The sequence below is a fragment of the Lissotriton vulgaris genome, chromosome 3_1, assembly GCF_964263255.1.
Source record: "Lissotriton vulgaris chromosome 3_1, aLisVul1.2, whole genome shotgun sequence".
Classification (NCBI taxonomy): Eukaryota; Metazoa; Chordata; class Amphibia; order Caudata; family Salamandridae; genus Lissotriton; species Lissotriton vulgaris.
The window spans coordinates 1,515,105,124-1,515,118,937 of record NC_141689.1 but is presented as its reverse complement, the minus strand read 5'-3'; the positions used below and the strand labels follow the sequence as shown (position 1 = coordinate 1,515,118,937).

The 13,814-nt window shown below is 51.9% G+C and overlaps 1 protein-coding gene across 4 annotated transcripts in view; it reads right to left on the bottom strand.

Moving 5' to 3' along the window:
* SEC31A (SEC31 homolog A, COPII component) overlaps nt 1-13,814 on the bottom strand; it is a 256,619-nt gene that overhangs the window by 46,942 nt on the left and 195,863 nt on the right. For all 4 annotated transcript variants that reach the window (XM_086961994.1, XM_086961992.1, XM_086961993.1 and 1 more), the window contains exon 16: nt 544-722. In XM_086961994.1, coding sequence (XP_086818120.1) covers nt 544-722 — 179 coding nt within the window. The remainder of the gene's footprint in view (nt 1-543; nt 723-13,814) is intronic.

Here is a 13,814-nt window from a genome sequence, read left to right as displayed (position 1 = left end):
CCCTTCTCTTATTATGTTTGGCACAATATTGACGCCCAATGGGGGGTTAGGTCTTTCGGGGATACAGAATAAACTGGTGTTTTATTTGATCCTTCTGGCTAGGAGGGAGATCTGTAAGTTATGGCGCCAGGCGGCTCCCCCCACTTGCAGAGCCTGGTGGAACTCTGTGAGATACTTTAGGGACTTAGACCAGAAGGCTAATGTTTATAGAGAAAGAACTGAATTGGGGTTATTCTGGAACCTGTTAGACTCTTTAGGTTCTGATTAGTCTGCTACACAGAGTCCAATGATTATACCTATTGGTCAGCTCATGTTGTGTTGTGCGGGTAGTTCTCGCAAGACCATCATCTGAGACTGAACGCCTAAGTAAACTCAGCAGGGGTAGATTAGATCGAGAGGTTGCTCAAGCTACGGAGGTCATATGAGGATAAAAAAAACTGAGACAATACCTCCCCTGGCATTCAAACATGTTGACAGGTAGGAGGAGGAAAATGTTTTCTTTTTAAGCAAAGCAGTAGCCCTAGTATAAATTGTATAACATACCCTGGTGATTTTGCTCTGGGTCTTACTGAAGTACTTCTTCTGTGTCCTGGCCAGCAGATCCTGCCCTCCAGCGATGGCAAGTATAATGGCATCTGCCATGCGGTTGTCATGAAGACAGAGGTCCACAGCGCTTTCAAAATTACCAGTCAACAAAGCCTGGGTGATCAGTCCATCAACATCTGCAGTAAGATAAAAAGGCCAACACTGCGGTTTAATGAGCAGGCTTTAAAAGTAAGTAATTTCATGTGAGGAACTGCAGTCCCTGACAAAAGCCTCAATAGAGCAGCAGAACATGAATCAATCGCACAATAAATTTCAGCAAAGAACAAGAAGAATTCTTCAAATTTTTTTATTAAAACAATATTACCAGAACAGGAAATTAAACAGATCCAACTAGACCCCCTTAACATATGAAATGCAAGCTAATATAGAGGAATGTATAGTTTCTTACCTGTCGGTGTAGTTTTGCAGCATGAAGACTTTCTCGATTCACTATGCTGTGCATTATAGATGGGCGTCAACATCCTACCATTTGGTGTCCTTCGTGACGTTGACGCACTTCCGGCGGAAGCTCCCACCTTTGGTCGCCATCTTCTGACTTTTTTTTTTTTGTCTTGTGTTATGTTCCTTTGTTGATCCCTTTAGTTATAATTGCAATTTTATCCTCCTTTCCTCCTGTCTCATCTTTCTGGCAGAGGAAGGTGGGATCGCTAGTGAATCCAGAAAGTCTTCAAGCTGCAAAACTACACCGACAGGTAAGAAACGATACGTTTTGCAGCGTGAATCTTTCTGGATTCACTATGCTGTTTATAGACTTAGTAGTGGTTCGTCCTTATTGTGGTGGTTGGGTGGAAGATGAGCACTATTTACTGAAAATGTGTTGTAAGACCTTCTGTCTAACTTGTGCTTCCTTATTCATCTGAATATCCACACAGTAGTGCTTAGTGAATGTGTGCACTGAAGACCATGTTGCAGCTTGGAAATGTCTTGAATAGGTGCGTTTGCTAGAAACGCAATTGTTGCTCCTTTCTTCCTAGTAGAGTGAGCTTGAGCTGCTCCTTGTAACTCTTGTCCTGCCCGCGTGAGGCAGAGATAAATTGCTTGTGCAATCCACTGTGCAAGGACGTTTTTGGTGACTGGCCGCCCCTAAAAACTGCTGGCTAAGGATACAAAGAACGGTTTCGTTTTCCTGAACTCCTTTGTCCTTTCTATATAGTGTATGACAGCCCTTCTGGCTTCCAGTGTGTGTAGCGCCCTTTCTGTGCTTCTAGTAGGTTTTTGGAAAAAACTCGGTATTTGGATTGTTTGGTTAATGTGGAATCAAGACACCACCTTTGGCATGAACTGTGGGTCTGTCCTCATTACAATCCAGTCGCTGTGTATTTGTAGGTAGGGCTCTTGGAGTGTTAGCGCTTGCATTTCACTTACTCTTCGTAGCGACGTGATAGCCACTTAGAAGGCGGTCATTAGTGTGAGCATGTGCAGTGTCGCGCCTTGTGAATAGGTTCAAAGGGCGCCTTCATCAATTGAGTTAACGCCACGTTGAGGTTCCATGTTGGTGTTGGCATCCTTTTTGGGGGTGCAATCCTTTTGGCTCCTTCCAGAAATCTTTACACAACTTGGTAGGTGAAGAAACTCTTCCCTGCTTCTCCCCTCGTGTAAGCTACTATCGCCACTAAGTGCACCCTTAGGGATGTGTAGCTTAGTTTGCATTGTAGCAGGTGTGTTAAGTATTTTAATACTGTGGATTCCCTCATGATCTTCCGTTGTAGTTTCTTCTTGATGCACCATTGGGAGAACCTTTTACATTTTGCTATTTAGCACTTCCTTGTGGTCTGTCTCCTCGCCTCTCTGAGTACTGCCATAGTACTTGCCGGTAGTTTGAGGTGTGGGAATTCTAGGTCTTCAGGAGCCATGCTGCTAGGCTGACCCTCTCTGGCTCTGGGTGTAGTACCTTTCCATTCTACATTGTTAACAGGTCCCTTCTTTTTGGGAACCGGTGTGCTGGTTCTTGTGCCATTTCTACTATCTGTGAGACCCAGGACTGTCTGTTCCACTGAGGGGCTATCAGTATTAGCGTCATGTTGCTGATCCTGCATTTGTTGTGTACCCTGTAAATCAGTGGTATCAGGGGAAATAAGTTTACTAATGTCTTTGACCAACTTATCCATAGTACATTCCCTTGTGACCGATGGTCTGGTTGTCTTGATGCGAAGTGTTTGCATTTTGCATTCAGGTGTGTTGCAAATTGGTCTATTTGCGGTGTTCCCCACCTTTGGAATATTTTTTCTATTTCCTGCTGGTTGATCTCCCATTTGTGGGATGCGGATATCTGCCTGCTGAGTTGGTCTGCCTCCACATTGTCCTTCCCTGGTGGGTGTATTGCTAGTCGGTCTGTTCTCAGTGGAATGGCCCATATCCATATTTCCTGTATTGCTTCGATAGCGCTACTGAGTGTGTTCCTCCTTGCTTGTTGATGTAGAAGATGGTTGTGGTGCCGTCGGTTTGGATCAACACCCTATTCTCGTACAGCTCCTTCTGAAATGCCTTTAAGGCTAGGAATACTGTCTTCCGCTCTAGGTAGTTGATGTGCTTTACCGCATCTTTCTGTATCCATATTCCCCTCACCTTGAGTTTGTTCATGTGTGCTCCCCATCCCAGGTGGAGGCATCTGTTGTGATGGTCACCGTTGGAGTTGGTGGTGTGAATGGCTTCCCCTGTGCTATATGTTCTTTATTCCACCATGCTATTTCCTGCTGCACCGTGTGTTTGACAACCACTAGATCTTCCCAACTCCCTGTTGCTTGTGACCATTGAAGTTGGAGCCATTCTTGGAATGGGCTCATGTGGAGTAGAATATTTGGAACTAAGTGTATGCATGACACCATCATTCCCATGAGCTTGCTCACCGTCGTCACTGTCAGAGCTTGCCCCTTGTGGTAGCGATGCATTTCACTCAGTAGTGCCGGTGTTCTCCTAGTGCTGGGGAACACCTTTCCTTGTAAGGTGTTGATCTCTGCCCCTAAGAATATCTTCACCTGTTCTGGTTCTGTTGAGGATTTTTCCCAATGTATGGAACACCCTAGTTGCATTAGCGTTTGAGTGACCTGCTGAATGTGCGGTTTGCATTGGCTGTAGGAGTTTGCCTTTACCAGCCAGTCGTCGAGGTACTGGTATACGTGTATCCCCTGCCTCCGTAGGTGTGATGCTACCGCAGCTACGCATTTTGTGAACACCCTTGGTGCAGACTTTAGCCAGGACAGTGAACTGGTAGTGTGTTTCCTTGATCACAAATCTTAGTAGGCGTTTGTGTCTTTTGTTCATGGGGATATGTAGGTAAGCTTCCTTTAGGTCTATAGTTGCCATGTAATCCCCTTTCTGTATCTGGGGTATTACTTCTTGCAGAGATATCATCTTGAATCTTTGAGTCCTTAAGAATTTGTTTAAGAACCGTAAGTCCAGGATAGGTCTTAACGTTTCGCCTACTTTTGGTACAAGGAAGTAGTTGGAGTAGAACCCCTTGCTTCTTTCGTTGTACGGCACCGTCACTATTGCCTCCTTTAGGAGCTCCTGTGCCTCTAGTAGCAAGAGTGATAATTCTGCTGTAGAGTGTCCCTGTGGCCGTCTGTTTGGAGGTGGCTTTTCTAGTTCTATCCAGTAGCCGTGTTGTATGATGTTTAGTATCCATTTTTCGGTTGTGACCTTCTTCCAATTCTAGAAGAAGTGCCTGACTCTGCCTCCTACAGGTGTTAAATGCTCTGTGGAACACTTTGTCTTGTAGTACTGATAGCTTGTCTTTTCCCTTGTATTGTCGCTCCCCTAGAGGTGTTGTGTGGGTGGGCATCCTTCTTACAGCGGAGTCACTTCAAGGTAGGTTGCGGTCCTCCTCTTCTTGTCTGACCTCGTCCGTTCGAGCGCCCTCGAAAGGATTGGCCCCGTGACTGGTACTGCCAGCTTTGCTGTTGCTGTCCCAGATGCTGAGTCGGATTGCCTCCTTGGTAACCGTGTTGGAAAGCTTGATGTGATGTTCCTGGCTGGCTGCTTCCTCTGCCTGCTGGTCTCCTCAAGGGGGTGCCCCTTCTCATCCCCCTGAACTGCAGTGCTCCCATGGACTTTGCTGGATTATTGTTCTTTTTTAGCTGTGTAGGTTTTTGTCATCTGGAGTGCTGAACAGTTGTTCTCCGTTGAAGGGTGTGTTCAGGATGCTATTTTGGACTTCTGACTGGAAGCCAGAGCTCCTCAGCCAGGCATGCCTTCTCTCCGTAACCACAATCATTATCACCCTACTAGATGTATCCACTGCATCCAGTGCTGATTTCAGGCATGTGTTGGCCATGTTCCTGCCTTCTTCCACGAGGTGGTGTGCCCTCTGTTGGTACTGCTCCGGGAGATGTTTGAGCAGTTGGCCGATTTCCTCCCAATGATGCTAGGTATGTCTGTTAATTAAGACATTTGAGTTGACGATGAGCTATTGAATCGCCACACTCCTCGCCATCTTTATCCCTGTGAGGTCTATCCTCCTGCTCTCCTTGTCTGGAGGTGGTCCGGAGTTAGTGGGCACGTTGGCCCTCTTCCTAGCTGTCGATGCTATTATCGAGTCAGCAGGTACTAAACCCTGAATATATGCTGGGTTTTGTGAGGAATGTTTATATTTCTTTTCTGTCCTTGAGGTCACTGACTTACATAAAGCTGGCTCCCTGAAGGCCTCCCGGCCCTGGTCCAGCACACTTGTTAGCATGGGTAGGAATTGGCTCCTGGTCTGTGTAGGAAGCAGTTTCCAGAAGAAAACAGGCTTTGGGCTTCTCCTACTCTAGCTTCACTCCATAAGTGGCTGCAGCATTCTTTATGACCATATTATATATGCCAATGTCTTCCGGAGGCGAAGGCCTCGACGGATATGACTCTACACCCTCTTCTGGGCTTTCGGCGTCGAGATCCTGCCACTCCAGAGCTTGCGCCTCTAAGGATGTCGAGTCCTGGTAGGTCTGTTGATCCTCTTTGTCTTCTGCCTCAAAGTAATCTAGGCCCTCTTCCTCCTGTTCTTTGGCTGGTTCTGGCGTATCAGGGTCCTCGACCACCTCTTCGAGCTCTGCTTCGGCTGCGCGCTTCAAAGGGATGGTGTACCGGCTCATCCGGTTATCGAAATCCTTTTTTCGCTGGAGGATGTTTGCCATTTCAGCCTCGAGCCTTCTCTTTTTCTCCATCTCGGCCACCTGTTCAGCGTCGAGAGCTCCGGCGCTTCACTTCGTGGTCGTCGGCCTCGAAGTCGCATTGAACTCTTTTCCCCTCTGCGTCGAGCGGTCCTTTTCAAGACTGGGCTTCGACGACCTCGGTTTCTCCAGAGTTCTCGCCGTGTGGGAGTCCTTTTCAAAGGATCCACAGGGCTGTTTGTCATTGAGTGCAGCTGCGAGCGTCGAGAATTTCGACGGGAGCGCCCATTTCTCGAGGACTTTGCCTCACTCTTTCGAGGGTCATTCTGTGGTTTTTGGGTCGACTATTCTCTTACCTCCTTTGCAGACTTCTTCTCAGTCTCGACGACCGTGCAGTCTTCTGGTCCCTCCAGGATGTTGTCCTCTTCCCCACTGGAGAGGCCCAAGTCTCGGAGCGATGGGGGTGGTCCTTGCCCCTGCATGTTGTAGTTTGCCCTTTGCTGCCTCTCCCAAACTCTGAGGGTCTTGGGTGTGATCGCCGAGCAGGAGTTGTAGTCTTCGCTTCGATGGTCGAGCGGCAGGCAGAGGTTGCAAACTGGGTGTTGGCCCTTCTGCGTGTATTTGTGGTGGCAATTGTTGCAGAATTTGAATGGAGTTTTGTCCATCTCCGCACTCAGGGAGCCCCCTGAGTGCGCATTCTCTGTTGGACGTCGAAGTTCTTGGTGTTTGTTCTCCTCTTTGTCGTCCCGGTTTTCTGGCCTGCAGTGGGTGTGCTGAAATCTCCAACCTTCACTGTTTTTTTCTGATTTTCATTGATTCCTTCTTCAAACGTTTCAGGAACTCTTCCGTGACGATCCAGACCCAACGGCGGAAAAAAGAATCTGAAGATGGCGACCAAAGGTGGGAGCTTCCGCCGGAAGCGAGTCGACGTCACGAAGGACACCAAATGGTGGGATGTCGACGCCCACCTGGGCCACGAAAAAAAAAAAAAATACTACGATTCCGGACCCAACCACTAAATGGCGGAATAATGCACTGCATAGTGAATCCAGAAAGATTCATGCTGCAAAACCAGCATGTACAAGGTTAAGGTCACAAAACAAACCAGATCCAATATTGAGACCCAACCTCCTTCCTAATGAGAAACAGGGAGCCTGCTTGGATCCTTGATGAGGTTTTTACCCACTGTGCAATCTTAAAGGCACCCACTCCCAAGTGTTCTTTATAACAATAGGTTGAGCTCAAAGCAAAATATATACTGTTGCTTCACCACCTTGTCACATAACTCAATCAGCTGTTGTAAGTTACAATGTTACACCTGCAACCTAATATAATATATAATATACCATATTGTAGTCAGTTTACTTTAAGATGTCATAATGTAATTCGATTATTACACCTTAGGTCAGTTTTGGCTAAATAGAGCTGACCTATTAAATCATACTGTAGTCTTAAATTAGATATATTCAATTCAATTAAAAAAATACATTTAGACAATGAAGTCTGTCAAAGTGCATTAATTTCAGATAAAATCGTAATAATAACTATGGTTCCAATTTTACTTAAGTTTCCATAATTTAACAGGTAATTCGTAGTTCATTCTCAGGTTTCTTCACTGGTAAATATAGTTAAAATACAATTCATGGGGGCGTGGCCAAGATGGCGGCGGAGTAGGACGCCTTTCCGTGCCGCTCCGGCGCTGATCCAACAAAGCATCTAAAAGCAAGATCTTGGGGGTGCCCACGAGCCCCTACAGCGGCGGTGGCGACCGCCTAGCGGAGCGGCGGACTTTTTGTGGGGTCGCCGAGGCGGTGTGACCCTGGGAGCGCCTAAGAGATCGAACGTAACCCGCGGCCTGTGAGACCCCGGGCTTTCCGGACATCGAGGCCCGGTGTGGGCGAAGGGCAGGGCCCCAGATCCGCATGCAGACACTGGAGTAGACGGACGGCCGTCCGGGACTGCGCTTGGGCGAAGGAAGTCCTGACGACCGAACCCAGATCGCCCCACACCGGGGGAGGTGGAGCGCCGGCCCCCTGGCACTGCAGTGGCGCTCGGACGGCCAGCAGCACTCTACTATCTGCGCCATCCAGCCCTCCCCTCGCGGCTGGCGCCAGCGGCCTGTTCGAACTCTCGAGGCCCGGGGCCTGGGTGCGGTGCAAAGCCGTGACTGCAACGGGGCTAGGGTGCGGCTCTCCCGCTAGTTGGTGGTGCGGCACGTGCTGGGCGGAGGCCCGGAGGGCCGAGGCAGAAGGACACCGGCTCTTGGGGGTTCCCGCCTTGGGTACAGGAGGCCCCCACGGATTGAGTACATGTGAGCGGGGGGCTGGGGCCTCTTGGTGTCGACGGTGGGCGCCGAACACTTGGGCTGCCTGCAGGCCCCACTACTCTCCATAGCCACGTGGAGCCGGCGCAGGGCGCGGTGCGCCGCCATGTCTACTGTGCAGCGCAAACGGAACCAGGGGAAGGACAACGCCTCGAAGGCCTCCCAACAACCGGCCTCCCCTGGGGCGAGTGGATCATCGAAGCACTCGGACGAAGACGCCCCGGCGACGAAGGCCTTCATGTCAGAGTTGTTTGCCTCAATCAAGGAGGACATATCCGAACTCAGAGCGCAACTCGCCTCCGACCTGCGGGAGGTACGGAGGGACGTGGACGGCATAGGAGAGAGGGTGGCGACCCTGGAAGACAGGGATCTGAGTGTGGCCACCGATGTTCATATGCTCCAGCAAGACATAATCCGCCTCACCGAGCAGAATCTGGACCTACAACTGCATACGGAGGACCTTGAGAACCGCTCCCGTAGAAATAACATCCGAATACGGGCGGTGCCATGGGACGGTGAGGCGGGGGACCTCCGGGGGTACGTCCAGGAGCTGTTTCTCCAGGTCCTTGATGAGGCAGACACGAAGGAGATACAGATGGACAGAGTGCACCGGGTGGGATTGCCACGGCGCGGGGGGGGACCCCCCCCGGACATCTTGGTGTGTGTCCACGATTTTCAGCTTAAGGAGAGGATTCTTCGGAAAGCTCGGACCATCGAGTCGCTGCAATTCCGGGGTCATCGGCCGCAACTGTACCAGGACTTGGCTGCATCCACCTTGCAAAAGCGGAGGGAATTCCGTCCTGTCACATCGTTTCTGAGAGAGAGGGGCATCGCCTATTCCTGGGGGCACCCTTTCAGGATCATCTTCAGATGGCAGAACCGCCTGGCCCAAATCCGTACGCTTCAGGCGGCAAAAGAGCTTTTGGGAATGGAGGATGTGCCGTCCTCGCAGGCCGCGGAGGCCTCCTCGTCTCGACGGCGCCGCCGTTCGAGCTCATGGCACAGGGTGGGGCGCTCCCCCGTCAGTTCCCCTGCTAGACAGCGTCCGGACGTTTCTGCCAGCCTGCAGGAACGAGGAGAAGCGGTCGCCTCGGTGGCCTCGGCACGTTGGCCGACTCACAGCATAGCTCTGGGGCGGCCTAATCCCCGAGGAAAGGCGGATCGGCGCCGGAGAGGCTCGGGCCTTCTGATCGAGGGTTCTGTAAGTACTCTGGTGGGAGACGACCTCGATTGAGGCCAAGGGGAATAGTGGTTTCATTCCTCTGGCCTGTTGCTTGCTTGATTGGGGGATTCCTACGGACTTCGGCCTACTGATCTCGATGAGTATAGTTATTGCACTTTTTTTCTGATTCTGTACAATGTTCTGTATTGTTTAGGGGGGGGTTTGGTTGAGGGAGCATGGGGCTGGGGGGGGGGGGGGGGGCCGTGACGGGTGGCCTTTGGGGATGAATGCGGAGTGTGAGTGGTGGAATGCGTGCCATGCTGTAGTGGGGATGATCCAACGACTATTCTGGAAGCGTTTGGGAGCACGTTGCCGGGGGGAGGGGTGGAATGCGGTAAGGGCGCCAATTGTATTACTGACAGCGGGATCTATGTTTTGTGTTTATTATGCCAATTAGTATAGGCACATGGAACGTCAAGGGCTTGAACTCCCCTCAGAAAAGGCAGAAGGTCCTGAAATATGTTGTAGACCATCACCTTGATGTTGTGGGGCTGCAGGAGACTCACTTGGCACGGAAGGATGAACTGCGGCTCCGCCACAGGGCGTACCCCATGATGTACAGGTCCTCAGCTATCACGAAACACTGGGGAGTAGCTTTAATGTTTAAGGCGGCGTTGCATTTTCAACCTATGGGGTTCCGCAGCGATAGGGAAGGAAGGTGGCTGATGGTCAAAGGGCACGTTCAGGGTAGGTTGTGTACGTTTGTTGTGCTCTACCTCCCCAATGCAGGTCAGAATAAGTACTTACAGGAGTTACTGGTGAAGGTGGGGGACTTTGCAGAAGGTCTTGTGTTCATGATGGGTGACTACAATTTGGTGTGGGACGGAGAGATGGATAGCTCGGGGGGGCGGCGGGCGGACACAGGGGTCTTTTCTGGGGCTACGCAGCGAGGGGTGGAGGAGATGGGTCTTGTGGATGGCTGGAGGTTTTTTCACCCTGATGTGAAGGACTATACGTTCTTTTCCCATGTGCACCGCTCCTACTCCCGTTTGGATTATGTCTTCCTTAGTCAGTCACTTAGGGGGGACATTTTAGATGCCGCCATTCTCCCGATATCCGTGTCGGACCACAGTCTCATGGCGCTCACGCTTCGTTGGTCGCCTCCTGACACCGCGAACCGGAAGTGGTACTTCCCGGCTTCGGTGGTCAGGGACGAGGTGTCCCATCAAGCCTTACGCTTGGCCATACGGGACTTTTTTGTTTGCAACCCCCCGTCGGACACTTCCCTGATGACCACGTGGGACGCCTTCAAGGCAACGATCAGGGGGACATGCCTGGGCCTCAACTCACAATTGAATGCTTTGCGTAGGAAGGAGAGGGAGGAGCTAGAGGCCGAGGTGCTCACGCTTGAGAGGGAGCACAAAGCTAATCCCTCGAGACTAACTCTGCGTCCCCTGACGGCGGTGAGGGGCAAGCTGAAGGCACACTATACGAATAGGGCCGAACTCACCCTACTGCGGCTGGGACGGCACTCCTACTCCAGTGGGAACAAGATTGGCAGGCACTTGGCCCGTCAACTGAAGGACAAGAGGAAGCGTGAATACATAGGTGGGATTAGAGATACGGCGGGTACGCTCCATCACTGTGATGAGGCGAAGGCGGACGTCTTTGGCCGCTTCTACGCCGCTTTGTACAAGGGGGAAGAGCTAGATACTGCTAAACAACGGGAGTTCCTGCAGCGCTTATCGATTCCACAGGTCTCAGGGGCCTGGAACGACTTACTCGATACCCCGATCACGAGGGAGGAGGTCCTCTCTGCCATCAAAAACTTGAAATTGCACAAAGCCCCTGGACCCGATGGGTTCACCGCAGTTTTCTATCAGACCTATGCGACTGAGGTGTGTGACTTCCTGGTCGCCCTCTTTAACGATATGGTTAGCCCTGGAGTGAATTCTGGGACTCTTGCGGAGGCAGTGATCACGGTCCTGCCGAAGCCGGGGAAGGACCCGGAGAAGTGTGCCTCGTACCGCCCCATAGCCTTACTCAATATCGACGCAAGGCTCTACTCGGCTATTTTAGCAGGTCGCCTACAGGACCTGCTGCCGACGATTATCCACGCGGACCAATCTGGCTTCATTAAAGGGTGCCAGACGCACGATAACACTAGGAGGGTAATCCACCTTATTGAAAAGGCAGAAAAGTTCCACATCCCGGCGGTCTTGGTGGGGCTGGACGCAGAGAAGGCCTTCGACCGAGTGGACTGGGGCTTCTTATTCCACACGTTACAGGCGTTTGGCTTCTCCGATCGATTCATCGCGATGGTGAGAGCCAACTTTTGCAGCCCGCGCTCGAGGGTGGCGGTGAACGGACACTTTTCGGCCTTCTTCCAGCACTCACGAGGCACTAGGCAGGGGTGTCCCCTCTCGCCCTTTTTGTTTGCGCTCAGCATCGAGCCCCTAGCGCTGGCCGTCCGGGAGCACGAGGGGGTGAGGGGCATCCCATTCACGGGGGAACAGCACAAGATCACCCTTTTTGCGGATGATGTCCTGCTGTCAGTGGCCGACCCCGCTAACTCTCTTCCGTGTGTGAGAGATATATTGCTGGAGTTTGAAGCGGTGGCCGGCTTCAAAGTTAATTATGACAAGTCGTATGTCCTGAACCTGACCCTATCTCAGGCCGCGGTGGCGCAGGTGAAAGCGACGACGCCTCTGGCCTGGCCTCGGGCTCCATTCTATACCTGGGGGTTCATCTCACCCCTACGGTGGGCGGCCTCTTCGCGGCTAACTTCCCGCCCCTCTCGGCCAGGTCGCGGGCGGAACTGGAGAAATGGAAACCAAAATTCCTATCCTGGCTAGGACGGGTGCATGCTATCAAGATGGTCCTTCTCCCCAAGTATCTGTACCTGTTCCAGGCCCTGCCGATCCCATTGCCCTCCGCTTTTTTTAGCCACCTTAAATAGATGATGTTGAAATTTGTATGGCAGGGGGGCCGGGCGCGGCTTTCGTTTGCACTCCTGCGGAATGACGGGGGGGTCGGCCTTCCGGACTTTCACCTCTATTACAAAGCGGCCCAACTTAGAATCATGGTGGAGTGGTCACAGCAGTTTTCCGACAAACACTGGCTGCATATGGACCGGAGTGTGGCAGGCCGGTCCATCTGGGACCTGGCGTGGAAGCCGAAGCGGGACCGCCCAGTAAACGCGTATATTAGTACCCCCACGGGGACTACACTGAAAGTCTGGGATACATTGGCGGGCGATGAGAGGTGGACGACCTTTCCATCCCCATTTACTCCGTTGCATTTCAACCCGGAGTTCCCACCGGCGCTCCTCGAGGGCCCCTTAGACGGCTGGAGGGAGGAGGGCTGCCGGGCGCTACTTCACCTGTTCCACGGCCCCGATCCCCTGACGTTTGGGAACTGCATGCGGGACTACCAAGTGCAGCCGGGGGAGCGATACAGGCATCTACAATTGCTCCATTGGGCCACGTCGCCGGGGGTGCGGGAGGCTGCGACGAGACCTCTGTCTGACTTTGAGGCCTTTCTCCTGAAGACCTCCGCCATGAAGGGGGTCATCTCCTTTCTCTACCAGCTGCTGCTCCGCTCGGCCCTTTCCCCCCGACCGCGCTACATGGAGCAATGGGAGGAGATGGTGGGGAGGGATATCACTGACTGAGAATGGTCAGCGCTCTGGAAGGACATGACGCAATTTAATCACTCCATACTCTTGAGGGAGGCGCATTTCAAAACTCTTACGCAATGGTACATGGTCCCGGCTCGACTTCATCGCATCTACCCAGCGGTCACGGACAGGTGTTGGAGGGGCTGCGGCCTCCTGGGGGACTTCCGCCACATTTGGTGGGACTGCCCGATCATTAAACCCTTTTGGGCCGAGATCTTGTCCCATATTAAAGACATTCTGCGGTACCCTGTTGACGACTCCCCGGAATTCGTGCTACTGGGGTTGAGAGACCCTGGCCTTGAACACCAGACGCGAGCCGACAAGAAAATCCTTTGGCTATGTCTCGGCGCGGCCAAACTTACGTTGGCTTCGGCCTGGAAGCGGAAGGAGGCCCCGGCGATCTCCCTTTGGCATGCTAGATTGTGGAGGCTCTTGAGTCTCGAGAGAATGGCGGACATATTTTAAGGCAATTACAAAAATTTCAAACACGTGTGGGGTCCCTTGGTGTCCTTTCTCTCTGCTGGTTTACCCTCGGCAGTTTGCCCGGCTTCACTGAGGAATTTACATTTATTTCAACTCTAGAGTATGCATGTTGGATGACTGGGGAATGCGAGCGGCGCCGTCACGGGTGGGGGGGGGGGGGGGGGGGAGTTTTGGGGGCATGGGGTTGGGTGCTACCTTGGAACAATTATATCGATGAGATGAGGCTCACCTGGAGGACGGGGCGAATCTGGACTGCTTGTCGGCTGCACTAACTGATTGACCCCCTGGTGGGGGATAAGTACGGGACTGCCGACGCTCTCAGCAGACGACGACTTTAATCCGATGACTTTCTGTTTTGCAACTCTGCCTCATCTTACTTTACTGCTTTCCCACTGTGTGGGACCCTCTGTGCGCCATATGTGGTACCTTTTGTTTACTGTTTATTTTTCTTTGTCTGCAAAATAAAAATTTTTA